The 19,465-nt window shown below is 35.7% G+C and overlaps 1 protein-coding gene across 1 annotated transcript; it reads left to right on the plus strand.

The window, feature by feature from the left end:
- Nucleotides 1-2,183: 2,183 nt before the first annotated feature.
- On the plus strand, nucleotides 2,184-3,017 carry LOC141824825 (LOB domain-containing protein 25-like). The gene has a single exon (XM_074712158.1). It carries the CDS (start codon nucleotides 2,273-2,275, stop codon nucleotides 2,849-2,851), a length of 579 nt encoding a protein of 192 aa, XP_074568259.1. The 5' UTR covers nucleotides 2,184-2,272; the 3' UTR covers nucleotides 2,852-3,017.
- Nucleotides 3,018-19,465: the final 16,448 nt, after the last annotated feature.

The raw sequence follows: 19,465 nt of genomic DNA on the forward strand, positions 1-19,465 counted from the left end.
AGTGCTTAACTCTTCTCCTACTTGACAATCTTGCCTCTCGTCTAGCAGCCTTGCTTCCTACATGGTAGCCCTACTTCATACATAGCAGTCCAATCTGCATGGTGATCTTGCCTATTCGCTCAGCACCTCTATCTTGGCCTTTGGCTCGGTAGTTTGGCACAACTTTGATCAGCCTCCTGTTCGGAAGCTCTCTACCCAACCATCCATCTCGGCCCCCTTGGGTCACACGGGAGCTAGACTGCTCGAGTCACTCGGCTATTAGGCCCACTCGAGTCCCTTGGAAGCTAGGCCCACTCGGTGCACTTGAACCACCAGTAGCTCAGTCCACTCAAAAGCTTGACCAGGTCGAGTCACTCAACAACATCTCTGGCAGATCAGCCTTCCCTAGAAGCTCGGACAACTTAGTAGTTTGGCCTAACCAACCCATCTTGATAGTTTGAGTTCAACATCTCAAGCCATCTTGACATACAAGTTTGATTTAATTTTTTTAAAAAAATAATTCAAATTATTCCTTGTAATTTGACAATAATAATCTTGAAAGAAGCAAGATTATCCAACATGATCAACCTAACCAATCTTCTTAGTTTGATTTGTTTGATGAACGTAATCAACCAACCAATATATGATCCATTCAATTGACCACCTAACTTGTTCAACCCATTTGCCTGTCCCTTTGCCCAACCATTCTTTTTTATCATCCTAATTAATTCCATCTACTTTAACTCAAGTTGCCTAAGGAACAAATATATAAATATGTCATGATTGTTCCACTAGATTTCCTTGTAATAGAAAAACTAAATGAAGAAATTTAACCGAGTTAAGTTCAAATCAAGTGAGGAGGGGCTCAAAGTTGGACAAGGAAATAGTCTAGCTAAAACAAGTTTAGATTAGCAAAGCTAATCCGGAATAATTTAATAGAGCCATTTAAGAAGTTAACTATATATGGTGATTTAGGGTGTGCACAATTTATGGACTAAATGCCCTAACTTGGTAATGCAAAGTTATTGATGAGCAATAGAAGTGGCGAAAACTATTAAATTAAGTATAGCATCAAAGCAAGTAGAGGGAAAATAGATGGAGCCATACTATTCAAGAAACCATCACATTGACAATGTTAGAGAGAACCTATATATACAATAATGACCATAAAAGACTTATAGAACATCCCCCACAGGTTGACGTAGTTGGTACCTATATGGGTGTTTGCCCTAGCTATGCCAAGGATTGAGCCACGCACATATGTCTCAAATTAACCTATCGTTACCCTCCAAATTATCACAATGCGAATTGAATGAGCTCAATACCGATATCATCATCGACCCATGAACCTACACTTTGGTCAAGTTGTATTTACTTCGATCAAACTCAACCCAATTCGCCCAATTCTCTACCCAATTTGGCCTAGTTAAAGCTTGAGTTCACCCCTACAAACACATGTTGCTACTCCATGCTAGACTGAAATGAGACTACTATACTATATATACTAGCTAGCTAGGCCAAGGCCATGGAAAAAAAAGATCATGATCTTGATCATTGAGTTCTCTTGTAAGATTTCATCTTTTTCTATTACAGATTTCTATTGAGCATGATAAAAACAAAAGATACATTCAACTTTACCGCGTACTATCCATTTTCTTCCTCTCCCACATAATGCTTCTTTCCCCCCCTATTTCATGCTGTGCAGTACTTTTCACCAGTAGCTACCCTTCCACAATCCAGTCAAGGATTTGGTCCTCTCTCTCTCTTTAACTTTCGACGGATCAAAATCTCCCAAAAACAACAAAAAAGAGAGAAAAATTACTCTTTTATTTATTATTGATCTATTTCGTGACTGCTGTTGGTTTTTATCTCTGGAAGAACCGATCAGAGCTGCCACTGCTGCTGCAGCTGCTGGAAGAGAGAGCTCAGACTGAGGAAAAGGATCTAGCAGATCGATCTCACAGAGGTATGTATACCTTCTCTCTCTTCTCCTCACTTTACGGTCTTCTACAGTCGCAGAGATGGATCATTTCCAGGACTTAATTTCCTTCCTCTGTACCTTTCCCTTTTCTCCTCCCTCCCCCTCCCACTAGATAATTGAGTTCTAGGTTAAAAAAATAATCGTAACCCTAATCATGAGGGCCATGAGCTTCTAAAGATATACCGTGGCATGCAAAGCTGCAAGCTACTGAGAATCATCAAAGAAATAATTTTTTAATCTTTGCACAAGTTTTTTTTTTTTTTTTTGTGAGTTTGATGTTGAAGCTCTGATGGATGTGTGTTTTAAGGGTTGATGGCGTCGTCGTCCGGTTCGCCATGCGCGGCCTGCAAGTTCCTGCGGAGGAAGTGCATGCCGGGCTGCATCTTCGCGCCATATTTCCCGCCGGAGGAGCCGCAGAAGTTCGCGAACGTGCACAAGATCTTCGGCGCGAGCAACGTCACCAAGCTGCTCAACGAGCTGCCGCCGCACCAGAGGGAGGACGCCGTGAACTCTCTGGCCTACGAGGCGGAGGCCCGCGTGAAGGACCCCGTCTACGGCTGCGTCGGCGCCATTTCCGTCCTCCAGCGCCAGGTCCAGCGCCTCCACAAGGAGCTCGAGGCCGCCAACGAAGAGCTGCTCCGCTACGCCTGCAACGTCGACGTCCCCATCGGCATGCCGCCCCCGCCGCCGCCTCCTCCGCTGCCCGCTGCCCTCGCCTACTGCACGACCGACTTCGCCGCCGCCAGACCTCGCAACGGAGGAGCTGCCTCACTATCTCCGCCTCCCGGGCTGCTCGATCCCTGGCCCGACGCCGGCAGCTTCTCCGGCAGCTGCAACCCTGGCGATCATCCTGATCATGCAAACCAAGGGGACACTGATAGCAGCATGTGATCACAAGCTTGCAGGGGCATTAATTAATCGCCACTATCCTAATCATTAGTATTCCTAATCTTCATCCAAACTTTGCAGCTATCAATGATTTCAGGTGATGAATGAATGAAGATCCCTAGGGTTTACATGATATATGTTTACTAGGATGATTGAAAATTATTTCATTAAGCGAACCATAAAAAGGTTATCTATCTCTAAAACATTTGAATTATCAAAATGCAAAAAAAAAAAAAAGAAATTCACATGGTGTGTGAAATGGATGTGTGCACTCACAACTGAGTGAAGAAGATGATATATTGAAAGGTGTAGAGATTGTTCATTGGGAGGATGGTACAGTTGGAATAGTTCCTACCAGAGAGAATAGGGATTGGTGCTAGCTCACACTTCATTCAAGGAACCAAGACTAAAGAGAGTTGTGGTGGGTTTGTTGTTCTTCCTTTTCGGGGAAACATCCATAATTTGTGAAAACCTTATCGGAGATTTGATAGGGTTTCTATGATTTCACCACCAAAAGTTAGCTTGTATAGAGCTTGCTTTTGTAGGGCCGATCGCGTGAAACAGTTGAGATGACAAATTTCACCTTTTATTAAATATGAACTTGCCTACCAAAACATTAAGAGGAATTCCAAGGAGAAGTGATGTGCCACACAAAAGACACATTGAACTAGTCCGTCATGAAAGAGGTAGGATTCGATCGGTTGAAAGAACGACACAATTCTAAGCTCATTATAGGAGAAAAACTACTATTGATAAAATTTCGACAATATCTTCCGTGTGATGTGCTTCATGCCTTAGTGCAAATTTCAAGCCTTAGCATTGTAGTATCATCTAAAAAATGAGAACACAACAATCCTTGCTACACAAGTTAAGAATACTAGTACCTCTTGTGATAGTGTGGTGCTAGGAAAATATTTTGGGATTGACGCATCAGATGAGTCATCGGCCATGGATTAAGACCAAATCCTCTAAACCATATTATATCTCCATGTTAATGAGTGTATGCTACTTGTATTTATCTATTTTCTTTGCATATTTTTAAATCTTGACACAAATAAACACTTATGAGTACCCTTGAATATCAACATTTTATTTGTCTTTGTTTTTGCATGAGAATTTTGATTGAGGCATTGTCTATTCAATCCCTACCCCCCTAGCAGGACTCGATATGCTATCACATTCGGTCCTAACAAATGGTATTAGAGATGGTGCTCCAATATATAGATAAACATCTTTGTAGTGCAACACAAGAGGAACAATGCACTACACCATCTCAATTCTTTGACGAAATCAATTTGCATATTAGAAGTTAAGAATAGACTGCTACTTAATCATGGACTTCAAAATTTTGGTGGTCCTCACTAAAATATTTGAAGTTCCTATTGATAAGAATGATGAAGAGATCAATATAAGTTCATAAAGAATATTTTTTCTTCCTTGTGTTGGTGCAATCGTACCTCAAATATGTAGTTTTGATGTTTGACAGTATTTAAGTTAAGGTAGATAATGCGGTATCTCACCTTCATATTAAGTATGTAGAAAAGGTCCTCGTAGGTCATGTGATCTGATACAAGAAAATAAAGTTTAAAGAGATTGAAGGTCGGATTCTTGGCAAAAAAAAAAAAAATCGGGCAAATTAAGAGATCAAATGCAAGGCAAATGAAGACATGGATACACGAGAGTGACAAGCTCAGGAGGAGGGAGGTGGACTTAGGAGAACAGGTGGCTAGAAGATGCAAGGCAGACATTAAATTCGATTAAAATTGATATAGAATTAATTAATTTGATAACCAACCGAATTAATTCAACTTTTTTTCAAAAAATAAATGATAATTTATCGAATCCCTCATTTATCAGTAGTGGATCACTCATTCATCAATAGTCGACTGCTATGTATCCAATTGACTATCTCAGTCGATATTTAAATTTATTATGCTAAATTTGTGGACGTCAATTGACTATGCCACTCGATTACATATTTCTTCAAGTTGTTATAAATCTAGGCTATGATCAGTTGACTAATTATAACACATCAGTTGACTATTAGCAGTTTAAAATTTTATAAAAAAATCAATTTGATTTAATTGGTGTAACCAAATTCTAAAGTTTTATAATCGAGATTAAACCGAATAAATCAAAATAATCAAATTTTTATTAATTTAAAAACAAAACTAAATTTCTAAATTAGCCTAATTAAAAATTTTCAAATTAAATCGAATATTCAACAAATTATTTTTATTTAATTAAAATTTTACTCACCTCTAATTAAATTTATTCTTTCAAATGACTCTCCTAACAGTCGTTATACATAGAGCATCAACTAAACTAGAACTTATAACCTAACCAAGCCATGCACAACACACCAATGATTGCTAACTAATTGTTTTATCTTAATAAAAGGTAAAATTTATTATTCAATGATTCTATACGGTCGATTCTACGATCATTTATGAAGAAATAAATAAAAAAATTATAATTAATAGTATTATTAAAATTTAATTTTTTTATCTATTTTAATAAATCTATTTTATAATAATTAATTTAATTATATCTTAAGAATTAATTGGTTATTTCCTCTACAAAGTATATATAGTTGTTTAGGATTATAATTTCTCTTCTTCTTCCTCCTCTCTTCTCTTCGTGGATGTTGCTGTTGTCCTGTAAACATGCCGTGGCACAGTGGAGCTGCATGCCTTGCGGATTGGACGTGACATGGATAAATTAAAGTCGATGAGGCATGCACTTTCCTGTGCCTGTGCGGCATGCTTGCTTGTAGTTTTGTAGCAGGGCAGGCAGGAAAACTCATAGAAAGAATTATTATGTCATCAAAATTAAAGGAGAGAGAGAGAGAGAGAGAGAGAGGAGATCAGAGTGGAGGAGGAAGTCAGTGGGCGACTGTTTGGGGCTGTGAGGATCGATCCATCACAGACCCAATTCCTCGGAGGGCCCTGACTTCTCTAACCTTCTTCACGTCCGGAATATCTACTCTCTTTTTTTTTTTTATTTTTTGGCACTGGCACCAACTAGTCCCCTTGACTGACCGGTCCTGTCCCACGGCCTTCAACTAGAGTCCCCACCGGCCAGCGAGGGTAAATCAGGAGGATTCATTGGCACCTACATTCCAGTGCATTACCAAATTGGGATCCACGTGCCCGACCAGCACAGCCGACTGCCACGCCCCAGACATTAAACCCAATGAGACGCACCCCGGAGAAATCGAACCATGGAAGTGACCTATGAAGAGGAAATACGGTTACTAAGTGCGCCACGCCCCTGGGGGCTACTCTCTTTTTCTCACTCCTTACTAAAGTAGGCACTATGCATTTTTGTCCTTAGTTTATGTACCCATTTGCCATCTCAACAGTAAAATATAACTTCAGACGGATTATTTAGACAACGAAAATTTAATTCATGATCTGTAACATATTAACTTTTTATTAGCTCTACCTACCCCAAGATATGATGCAATGATAATAAATAAGATGTCTTCGAGACAAAATTAAGTTGGTTATGATGAAGCAGAGTTGTTGAAGTGGACAAAAATTGAATCTCAATTAAGTCAAGGTAATACTCTTGTCCATCGTGGCCAATTACAATTTTTTAATTTACCTTCTCATATATGATCATGAGACCGATCGTGTGGAGCCGTTAGGATGATGGATTTCATCTTTTGCTGAAATGATAACAAATGAAATGATAATAAATAACATTAACTTTTTTTTTAATGGATTAGTTAAATAACGAGAATTCAAATCTGACCTATAACATATTAACTTTTTATTAGCTCTGCCTCCCCCAAGATACGATACGATGATAAAAAATAAAACACATTCACAATGAGTATTCAAATCTCACATATATCCTTTTTTTTTTTTTGGCGCCCCTTCCTAAATATTTTTATGTTGTGGAGATCGGATTTTAACCCGTGATCTCAAGGTTACTGGAGTCTTGCGAGCTACCAAATTGCTCTACTCCGCGCGGAAGAATCAGAAACTTATGGACGAAGAAAATGAAATACACCTCTTTATCATTTTGTACCAATAGCATATTTTATTTGTACAGAATGGTAAAAAGGTATATTCCACAATCATAAATCATAGAAATTTATATAAACAAGAAAGGATATTTTTCTCCTAACTCACTTGATCTTGCTGAGGCCGGTAATAAACATGTATAAAATATTTTCCAAAGTATGTGTCTAGATATCCCAAAGTCTTAATGGTTTAGGAGTTTAAAAAATTATGACATTGAATCATCCGTTAAAATTCATCTATGCTTCACGATTTATCTTAATGACCGATGAAAAAATTTACATGGGATCAAAAAAAAAAATATATATATATATATACTATTTTTTAAAAATATATAAAATAATAAAAATAAAAACTAACTACGAACCACTACTAGGTGACAAGGTGGTTGCAATGACCATGTCACATGTAATTGACTCAAATAATAAATTAGTAATTTTTATCAAACTAAACACTCAAATTTACTCAAATTCATTTACATCTCGAGAAGTCATAATTGTTAATATAACTATAAAAAAATTGGCATAAATTATTAGTTGATTGCTAAAGTGGACATGATATATATATAGACATTTTTCTATAAGTTTTAAATAAAAAATGAATTTAAGCTCTTTTTATGAAATAAAAAACATGTGTTTGGCATAAAATAATTATCAAAAATTAAAAAAAATGTTTTTAAAATAAAGTTTCTCCATTGTTTATAATTACTTGTGACTATTTTTTAAGAGTAATCTTTATTTCTTAAAAATTTTAAAAGACATTGACAATGATAACATTATCAATAATTTATTGTTTTTTAAGAATTAATTTATAGGATAAATATAGAAATACAGACTCATGAAATTTCCATATTTAACCAATATAATACCAAAAGGAAAATACTAATAAATAGTTATTTAAATTTGAAACCACATTTTTTTCCCAATTTTTCTTCTTTCAATTGACAATATTTTTTTAAAAAAATATTTTTCACTCAAACTAAGACTTTCAAGCTTTACAATAAAGAAAATATTCATCCATAAAAATATTCCTTTAAAGGAATTTCAAAGAAACAAGCTGAGGCCCAAGCCCAAGCCCAAGCCTAGGCCCAGGCCCATGCAACTTCTATGATATGAAATTCTCATAACAAATAAAAGTAGCATAAATAAATAAATAAATGTGTAATGTTAATGGCAACATGTAATTGACTTTCAATAATCTTCTAATCCACTACTTCTCTAATTTAATTTTTTCAACTATTAAAAAATAATTTAGATCCATTAAAATATAAATTACAAATTATTAATAATTGCACAAATGAACCCTTAATTTTTTAATTGAGCTCTCTCTAATTTTGCCAAATAAATTAATTATTTAAATTAAATTTATTATTAATTAGAACAATTTACTTTGAAATAATTGATTCATAAATAAGAATAATTAACTTTTTTTATAATCCTGATATCTAGTGTTTGACTAGTCCTAGAGTGGATGATCATCTTCCTCCTTAATTTGTCCATCGGATAAATTCAAAATCACAAAGACACTTGTAGTCAGATTTTTTGAGAATTAATCATGATGAATAATGACCCTTATTGAGAATTTACCCGGGATGTTCCTCTTTGTGCCGCCAAGTATCTTGTCGCTAAGTTGTGCCAGAGGACAAGAATAATTAATCTTTTTTAAAAAATAATTAATTATATAGCCATTTGGGCTGACTAATTCCGGAGTGATCGGTTCAATCCTACGAAAATTTTTCATCAGTCATCAAAGTAAATCAGGAAGCACTCACAACGGACAACAAAACAATCCGGTGTTCTTAGATCAACCGTCCATCAAGAGAAATTCGTTTGACAATTCACCGTAATTGGAAGTCGATCCTTAGATGTCTAAGAAACTGAACAGACGCTCTATCATTGCACCGTAGTCTCGGGGGGGGGGGGGGGGGGGGGGGGGGGGGGGGCAATAATTAACTCTCTTAAAGCATAAGGAGAGGAAGCGTCCATGAACTTGTAGGAACTTATTTTGAAATTCTGTACGTATTATATTTTTTATTGTAATTTTGGATTTGCCCTAATTAACACATCCTTCGTACACGACCTTAGTATCAAGAGTAGGGGTTCAAAAAAAATCGAATCGAGTTGAATAGTATAAAATATTAATAATTAAATTTGAGCTCGAAAAATGTGTAATATTTGAATAATTAAATTTGAAATACAAATAATCTAGCTCGAGCTCAATTTAAAATGAAATTCAAGTAGTTTCAATTTATATTTCAAATTTTAATTAGGTTAGAATTATTCAAATCTTAATTTGAACACGAATCAAAATTAAATATAATAAAATAAAAATATATTTATTAGATAATATAATAAATTTATAAAAATACTATATAAAAGCTTGTGAGCGAACAATATAATTACACAAAATATTATAGATTTAAATTTGATTTAAAAAATTATCCAACATGATAAAAAATGAAAGACTATTTCTCTAACAAACTAAGAATATAATTAGCTATTCTTTATATATTAGAAATAAAAACTTTGCAGGAATAATTGATATTCTAAATTTTTTTTCTTAAACAAATAAAAAATGACTTAGAATTCATATATACATGAAAAAAATAAGTTATTTTTGATATGACTCCTCCAACCATCAAATCAATATTGAACTGAGAAAGAAATGAATATCTCTAAGACATATAAATTGAGTTGATTACGAGATAGACTTATTAAAATAGAAAGGTTGAATCTGAATAAAGCTGAGATAATACCCTCCTCGTAGTGGCCAGTTGTAATTTTCCGATTTACCTCTTTACACATGATCGTGAGACTGATCGTGTGGAACCGTTTGAGTGATGGATTCCACTTTTTCATAGTCTAGTGATATGTTCCCAAGTCTTAACGGATTATCGGATTTTAGATATCTGAATCTTCTGAGAGAGCTTGAGCTTTTTAAACTTTGATTGAAGAGGAGAGAAGAGAAGAGATAGATTTCTAAACTTGCATCGATTGGTATGTCAGAACAAATCGATCATGATGAGCGTTAACAGTTGGCAGGGGAAGCGTGGGAAAGGCTGAGCGAGGAAACAGGAACCAGCGTGGAAACAGCAGTCAACACTTCAATGATTACAGTATTAATTGCCATCGTTAATTTAACATTAATTGTGCTAAACCAACTTCCATATTAACACTACCCTTACAAAGGTGAGTGAGGAACTGAGTGAGGTCGGAGAAAGCAAAGCAAAGCAGTACGAAGATGGCCAGTGCAACGGGCCCCGCCGCCATCGGCCCCGGCCGGATCGACATCGATCTGCAGGAACTGAAGGCATGCACCTGAGAAAGAAGAAACATGTTCGATCGAACAGCCTTTTCCAACACAATTCAGTGGCAACTTGCAAAAAACTGATGCTTGGAATTGTAGTCTTAGTTGAAAAGGAGTCATTGTGATAAAGTGAAGCCAACAAGCTTTTCTCAGCTTTCAGGAGCTCTTTTCATCTTTCAGCCTGCTTCCATGTCTTTCTTTAACTTCTTTCCCTTGGAAAATATAATCTTCGATCGATTCGATTTGTTAGTTATTAATGGATTCGACCTTTGCTTTGATGGATCATCACAAGCTTGAGAACATGTAAAATGTTTAATTGCTCATAGAATTAGTTAGGAATCTCTAGCTACTTTTATACTAATGTGATCCTTAATTTTAGATTAGTTGAGAATTAATTTCCAAAAATAATAGAGTTAGAGGGTTACACCTCTTAATTAATAACCTCATCTCCAAGTCGACTTCAGGAATATACACCTCTTGGTAACTATCGCTCACATAGAGGTTGATATCTTAGAGGAGTGAACTTAAAATTTTAGAGGCTTGCCCCATTGCCTCTTGTAAAGGGATAGATTAGTGGAATAATCGTATGTCATAGACGATGTAGAACGAGAAGTTTTCAAACTACGTTAAATCTTAGTGTTAGCATGTTATCTTATCTTGTGTATATTTGTATTGCATTTTGAATTTTGATAATTCTAACCAATCACACATGCTCACTTCTATCTAAAGTTAAATTTAAGTGTGTGTTTTAGTAAGAACTTATAATCGTTTATTCACCCCTTTTAACATAGCCATTTGATCCAACAAAAGTGAGTTTAGTCCGAAAATGTTCCATTTATGTAGTTTGTTATGATCGAAATAGCTTTAGTTATTCATAATTAGTTAGATTTAAACCCTAATGGTCGGTTCACTTGCATTTTAATTAAGACCAAGGCCCTATCTAAAGTGTCAAAAAGTTTGGTTGGAAAGACTTCTAATGTTAAATAACTTAAAATTTTAATTTAAACCTTCAAATCTCTATTCATGACCAATCGATTATAGGATTGAGCGAGCTACTTTTAGACCATTGTGCAATTGACCCCTTAGTCAAGGTTGATTAAGTTGATCAAATTCGAGTTGACTCGAGTTGGAGTTTTAATGTTTGATCAATATGTTAGTTGGTCGATATGTCAATTAGGTTCAGGTTAACTATATACTTGATAGTCGATCAATATGTTAAGTTAGTTAAACAAAAAGTCAAGTAGGTCAAGGTTGATCGAATACTTGAGAAGATATGAAAAGTGCAAGTGGATCACGGTCGACTAGACACTTGACGGTTGAAAATCCAACATGGAGTTGATACGAGATGAAAAGTCCAAATGAGTCATAGTTGACTGGACACTTAGTGATTGAATGTCTAACAGGTAGTTGACAAGAGAAAAGTCTAAGTGAGTCATGGTTGACCGAATACTTGATGGTTGGAAGTCCAACATAGAGTTGACATACAATGAAGAAGTCCCATCAGGTCAAGGTTGAATGAATGTCAGGCAATGAGGAAGTCCTGCCAGGTCAAGGTTGACTGGATGTAAAGCAACAAAAAAGTCTTAGCAGGTCAAGTTTGTCGGATGTAAAGTAACGAAGAAGTCCCAAACAACGAGGAAATCTCAATATGTCAAGGTTGACCAGATGTCAGGTAACGAGTAAGTCCCAGTAGGTTAAGATTGACCCAATGCTGGGCAACAATGAAATCTCGATAGATCAAGGTTGATTGGATGTCAAGCAACGATGAAGTCTTGGCAGGTCACGGTTGATCGGATGTCAAGCAACGATGAAGTTCTGATAGGTCAAGGTTGATTAGATGTTAAGCAACGAGGAAATCTCGACAGATCAAAGTTGATTGAATGTTAGGCAATGAAAAATTTCTACAAAACAAACTTCTGAATGTCATAACTTTTGACTCGAATATCAAAATAAGACAATCTTTGATGTGAAACAAAGTTTTTTCAAAGATCTATAGTTTTACTCAATATCAGTCGATTGATTATATGTATCAATTGATTGATTTTGATCAGAACCGAATAAAAGTAAATCGAGTTGACTGATCAAGGTCATCAGCTGACTGGTGTTGTTTCAAAAGTGAATAGAAGAGAATCGATTCGATTAATTAGGATTATCAATCGACTTATTCTAGTTCATAAGCAAACAAGAGATAATCAATTCGACTAATCATTCGATTGACTATATCATTTTATTGATGGACAAATCAATTCGATAAATATTTGAAAAATCAATAAAATCAAATAAGATTTTAAAAGGTTTAAAAGCCGTTATTTGATCATCGACCAAATCAGTCGATTGGTAAAGGAAATCAATTGAATGGTCTCATGAAAAAACTGAGCTGATATAAAAGTGAAAGCTAACCATTTTAGGGTTATTATTCACATTCAAAATTTCAAGAATTTGTGCTTTAGTGCTTAACAAGCTCTCTGGTGCTTTAGTGCTCAATTTGGAGCAAATCTTTTGAAGAAGAGGAAGCACTTTCAAAATCATTATAAAAGTCTTATTCTTCTTTGTATTTTCTGCTATTACTTTTGTAAGATTGTTGTAATCTTGCTATAAGAAGGTTTCTCCGCTTTCGTGATTTGATCGAGAAGGAGAAAATTTAGTAGAAGTGGAGAGATAGAAGTAGACCCTTAGATTAGTCGTCTCAAAGAGATAGATACTAAGTAAAATTAATATGTTAGTTTGTATGTGTTATAGTGTATCTTCGCTTCAAGTTTCTGTTGCCCAATCTGATAGATGAAGCGATTTGATTTATTCAACCCACTCCCCTCTATAGCTCACAATTAAGGTCCTAACACATTGGACCCCCAAGTTTTATTCGAGACTAACTCTAGCAAACTTGGCATATCCTATGTGAGGTTTAATGCCCTCAAGGATAGAATTGCTACTTCTACCAAAATAACATTAAAACCTCAGGTTCTAACACAAGATTGATAGGGGGCACTGTCATTGTTGACCATCGTATAATATAATTCGGTATGACTAGAGCATGAAGTTGAAGCTAACCACTCATTTCTTCAAAGAATCATGTATTTATATATTCAATTAGCTACATCTGTCTATTCAACTCTTATTTGATTTCTTTGTAAATGTGCTACCGAGGCGACCTCAACTCTCACATACCTTTTTTTTATGAAGGGTAAATATATATCATTAAAGAAAATGCATGAGAATACAGAAGCTCCAATGACATCAGCTCATGTCATGTCTGATGAACTATTAGATTTGAGCAGCCGCCAAAGGTATGTTGTACATGTGCTCACATGAGTACCATAACCATCTCTATGTCGCTCACTCTATCATGCATACAAATACATGTCCATGTCTCATATCCTCCGCAGGTAGTGAAGCCATCCTCCTGGTGCAGCAAGTGATACCGCCAGCAGTCAGTCGGATGCCTCGGGCACTACTATCATCCTCGTCAATCCTCATCTGCAGTCAGATGGCCCCTCCAGCTTTGGATGTGTCAAGCTCAGCCACCTGACATCCACGACCGCATGCATCAACACCAAGTCTCGCAAACATCTGTCACATCCTTCGGCATAGCATCTCCAACATCTCCCGCCATCAGCATGTGCATCCGTAAACCCAGCCACCACCTGCAGCCGTCGCCCGCCAGTGTCTCTCTGTCCACTGTCTCCTCCAAAATGCAAGGCCGCCACAGTCGCCAATCTCCAGAAGGAACCTGTCCATCGCTCTCAGGCCAGCAAGCCCAGAGAACTACACACTTTAAGCAAGTGGTCAGCTATCAACGGATTTAATATGTATTTACCGTAGCCGTTACTATGGATTAGATAGGTCATGTCGGTGGACCTATTTACATACCTCTCTTGATATTTCTTGATGTTGTTGATAACGTATATGGTTCTATTGTTTGACACAAGAATTGCGGCTTTACTAAACATAGTGATGTCAACATTCTCTACAAGGAGCTAGTAGTCTTCCTTGTGCATCAAGCTTACATTCCAAATTGATTTATCCTCTACTGAAGTATAGAAGTGGCCGATCGATCGATCGACAACACTAAGAATCACTTCTAACCGGCCCCCTAAGGGATGGAATCATGATGTCGATCGATGCTCTCTCTTGGTAGAAGGGTCAAATATATTCTAGAATTGATAATTCTCCCTTAACACTTGCTTCTTATGGCATCAAAAATGACCTCTTAACAAAATCTCAAACGATAAATTCGACTATATATATATCCTTCCTCAACTCCCCAAACTTTGAAGTGTGTTGCCCTCCATACTGTAGCCTCAACTTGTGCTCTATGTCAAAACACTCAAAAGTGATTCTTTCAGAGTTAACTTTGGTCATCTTTTGCAACCCCCCAGCACTTTTATGTTTCAGAAGCTTAAAATATAACTGCACCCATCTCCATATATGACAAGCAGTGCACTCATCTCCAGACAACAAGGCCCCCCACCTCCTGCCCTACAAAAGATGATGGAAAGCATGCAGCAAAGTGACAAGCTTCAAGTCTTCACTCTTCTCCCTGCCATCATCCTACTCAATATCTATATTATTCCCCATCTCTCTCTCTCTCTCCTTTTTAAGTGAGTAAGTGACAACCCTAGCTAGCTCAAATCCCTCTCCCATTCGCCTTGTGTGCCTTGGAATCCAAGCCCTATTCTCCATACTCCAAAGCACATATTCCACTACTCCCCACTTCCAACCCTTGTCTTCTTCTGCACAATTCAAAGCATCTCTTGGATCATATAGCTAGATTTTCAATAGGATATATATATAATATAGTTCTTTCAGGCATGATGCTGACAAGAGGAGACACAAAAATAAAACCTAGATAGGCTATTAATGTTTTTGGAGATGTGATATGTATATCCTTCATGGAGAAAACCATACTTTGGTTTTGAGTTAACTAAAGAAAGCTAAGGTTGGTCAGCTTTATTTGGAATCTGGATGTGGTGAAATAAAGGGGAAAGGTAGCATGGGCAGGCTACTGTGTTTCACACTCTCAGCTTCTCTTTTGTATGACATAGTTTGCACATACAAAGGTGCGTGGGGTCGATGAGAGCTTATTTCGAAAACTATTTTGTGACACAAAGTACCTAGCTATATATTGTGGTATTCATTGGAAGTTCTAGTGCACCTCATTCCATGAGTGTCAACTACTTAGTTAAACAAGAGAGAGAGAGTGTGTGTGTAGATTTCAACTTAGTTAAACTTAACCATTAAGATTATCATAATTGATGATCCAGTCAATTAGTGGTTGAATGGACAGAGTATACTTGAGGCACAAGCACTCAAACATAATACACACATGAAGGCAAGGTAAACATGTTAAATTGAATGTGTTAGTTTTTCTTTCTTCTATTTTCTTTCAGTTGCATTTTGATTTGAATTGACCTGGCTAAGTCATTAGCAAATTTATTTAAGTTGTAAATTTAGGGACATTCACTATTCACCCCATTCTATCTTCTTCGATCATCTCCCTATCTGGGTTCTATTGTATTTTTTATTGAGATTACAATCAAAGTCACATATTAGAAATATACGAAGAAGATCATGAGTTAATAAGATGGAAGACATCTACATTGATATGAGACCTTTTCGGTAAAGTTCAAAAATAAAATCATGAAAATTGAGACCAAAAGTGGGCAATATGGAGATATGTTGATTCCATCAGTTCTAACAATTGATATCAGAGTCATGGTCTATGTGGAGTTATGTGGAAAACCTCAGAAAAAATGAAAGAGCTAGGGGATGTCTGAACCATAGGAATAATGATAGGAGAGCTCCCAGTAAAATCCATGATAAGCTCTCGAGGTAAATAAGTCATAGTAGATCAGTTAGATTGGATACTAGACAATCTTGACGGATCAAAAGGATCGAACATTGAGGCAAGGAGGACTTGGTGGATCAAGAGATCAAGCGTCAAACTGACTCAATTGAAGTATGGTGGTCCTTCATTTGAAGAGAAGATTGTTAGGATTATAATCAAAGTCCCACATTGAAAACACATAGAGAAGATCATGTGTTTATAAGATAGAAGATATATCCATTGATATGAGACTTTTTTGATAAAGTCAAAAATAAACCATGAAGGCTTTGACTCAAAGTAGATAATATCATATTATTGTATTTCAATCCAACTAATTATATCAAATGAGTTTCTAGTAGTAAATGTATATTCTCAACTTTTCAAAAATATTTTGATTAAACAATCATAAAGATTAATTTTCATTTAAGATTAAAGAGTTCAATCATTTAGCTATGCTACCCCAATAATTAATAATTTACAGAGTCACACACATAAAGCTTGAGCTCTTTATACATGAGGTGCAAGTAGTTTAAGGGAGGAGGTGCAAGTAGTATAAAAAAATTAAGAGTTATTTGTCCTAATTAATTATTGAATAATTAAGAGTTAATTAGTTTGATTTTGAAGTAGAGAATTTAATCAAAATATTTGACTATTAAGCTTAATTATAACATTCAAACGATGAGCAAAAAATCAAGACGAGAAGCGATCGGAGATATTCATCCCCCCTCTAGCTCACAGGAGTCCTAACGTACTAATGAGTAAATCCACTAAAACTTGTCCAAAGGTTCAAAAGAATATATTCCACCCTTAAGGTTCACTAATCTTTTAATCATGAAGCTATTGTTTTAAGTAGTCTTTATCTCATATATATTCGTAAGTTGACAACACTATAAGTAATAAGCCTTTGTCTTTCGTGCGGCAAGGATGACAAAAACTTGTGTATCCAAGCCAACTATTAGTCATCTATCAATCGACATCACTTTTGCCATTTATATTGAAAATCAAAGATTATGATACTAGCCAATGCAAATCCAATCTACATCTTGATCGCCTATCCATGATTCGAATACAAACTAATCCGATATCCAACACAACTTGACTCTAATATCACTTGTTTTATTGGTGGAATATCTCTATTTGCATTTGATGGAATATAATCACTAATTCCATTACAATTGTTGGCAAGAATATCATAACAAATAAAAATACAAGCATGCAATTGCATAAGGATTTCGGCGAAAAAATTGTCATAAAAAAATTCAAGGGTAAAACAAATTCACTAGAAAAATAGATGTACAAGAAAAAATTATAAAAGTCTCACCATTTGATCGTCATAATGACACCAAACCTTAGGCCAATATTTCTCTAATCTCTTATGGCTATAAGTGATCCTAGAGAACCCACACATGTCGTGTGTGACATAGTCCATGAACGATAGGGTCGATCTACTCCCTAGCCGAAGAACATGGAGGTTGACCCTCCTTTTAAGTTGGGCAAGCTTAGACTATTGGAGATGCAACCATGTGCTCAACCTAGTCTCTTAGATCATTCTAATATTCTATAACTCACAACATACAAATATTGATTCATCTAAATTCATCGAACTCACCAATTTTAGTCACATTTTTGAAACCTTTACTCCATTCTTAATGTTGAATGCCAATAGCAATGCGATTATATATGACACTCAATCAAGCTATGGTGGTGTGATTGTCTCTAAAAGTTCATCCATTATATATTTATTGGAAAGAAAAATTGTTAATTAAGGGGGAAAATGAAAGAAGGAAAAGAAAACTGATCAATCCGAAGATTTTTTTTTTCTTTTTTTTAAAAAAATTACTTTTGTCTTTTGTATTTTTGGATTTGAATTCGTTTAGAGTTTTTAAGACTTTAAATCTGTTAAGATTTTTTTTCTGTTAGATTTTTTCCTTACTGTAAGAATTTTTTTTTCTTTGCATTTTAGGATTTTAGATTTATTTAAATAATTATTTAGTTAATGTAAGAGAATTTTTTTGGATGAATAATATTTTTGATCATGTCATTTATTTTTATTTTTCTTATTTTTTTTTGGTATTCTTTCAAATCAATAGATTTTAGAATATTATTTTCAGCATATACAATTGAACCAGTGAAATCAATACTGCTCATAGAATAATCGTTATTCTGTCCGTGAACTCAAAATCCAAAAATACAAAAGATAAAAATAACTCTAAAGAAATAAAATTTTTGAATCCTCCTGCATTAATCATCTTCCTCGTCACTACCTCCGGTGTCCTTCGTATAATCATCCACCAATCTCGCACCCTATCTCAATGCATGACGTTTTTCGAAATACAATCTGAGTGTAATCGAAAGGAAGAAAGTGGCTCTTCATCTTCTTCATCTTCTCTTAGTCAATGATCTTGCCTTTGTCATATTTGTTTCGTGAGCATCGCAATTGCTCCCACCACGTTGATGCTCGGCCCGTGAATTTGATGGCAACCATCTTTACTTTCGTATGATCAGACATTTTTTGATAATAAAAAATTCTCTCCACTTCGTTAATCTAATCAATACATTTCTATGCTTGTAACACACTAGAAAAATCAAGTAGATCAACCCGAAAATTGAAATCCACATAATGCTCCTCTCGACCACGACGTTTCCAGAACTGAGCATGCTTGCAGTATGGTTTTTTGAAAATAGAACCAGAATCACGATCAAAGATCTCAAGATCTTCAAAATCCCACGTTATTAAGCACTCAGTTAATTTTACGATTTGCCTCAGTAAATCCTCAATCTTCACATCCTGGATTTTATAATTACGGTGCGAGGTTTCCTCAATCAAAAACTGTCTGTCACAATCACGAACCATTGAAGAAGATGCTGAGGCTCTGATACCAACTAACGCTGGGTAGAATAATGATTATCCTATGGGTAGTATTAATTCCATTGGTTTGATTGTAAATGCCAAAAATAATATATAAAAGATAAAAATAACTCTAAAAAATTTAAAATCTTTGGATCATCCTACATCAAAAACCCAATGTCATGTTGATCCATGTTTAACACCAATACGACAAAACACATGGTCTAAAGCTATGCTCAACCTACTCTTTTAGACCATTCTGATATTCTATAACTCTGCAGCAAAAAGGTGGAATCTGGGTCGATCCCACACAATCAATCTCATGATCATCTGTGAGGAGGTAAAGGAAAGTTATAGTTGGCTACTATGAGAGAGGGTATTGCCTCAGCTTCGCTAAGATTCGACCATTGCCCACTGCAACAAGTCTGCCCCACAATAATCAACTCAATCATACTCCGGAAGTTAATATTCTATAAGTCACTATATACAAACATTGAATCATCCAAATTCATTGGACTCACCAATTTTAGCAACAATTTTGGAACCTTCACTCCATGCTTATTGAATGGTTATCAATTAACAACGCGATTATGACACTCAATCAAGCT

This window comes from Curcuma longa, chromosome 3 (assembly GCF_044706935.1).
Source record: "Curcuma longa cultivar G26 ecotype Majalengka, Jawa Barat chromosome 3, ITB_CL_G26_1.1, whole genome shotgun sequence".
Classification (NCBI taxonomy): domain Eukaryota; kingdom Viridiplantae; phylum Streptophyta; class Magnoliopsida; order Zingiberales; family Zingiberaceae; genus Curcuma; species Curcuma longa.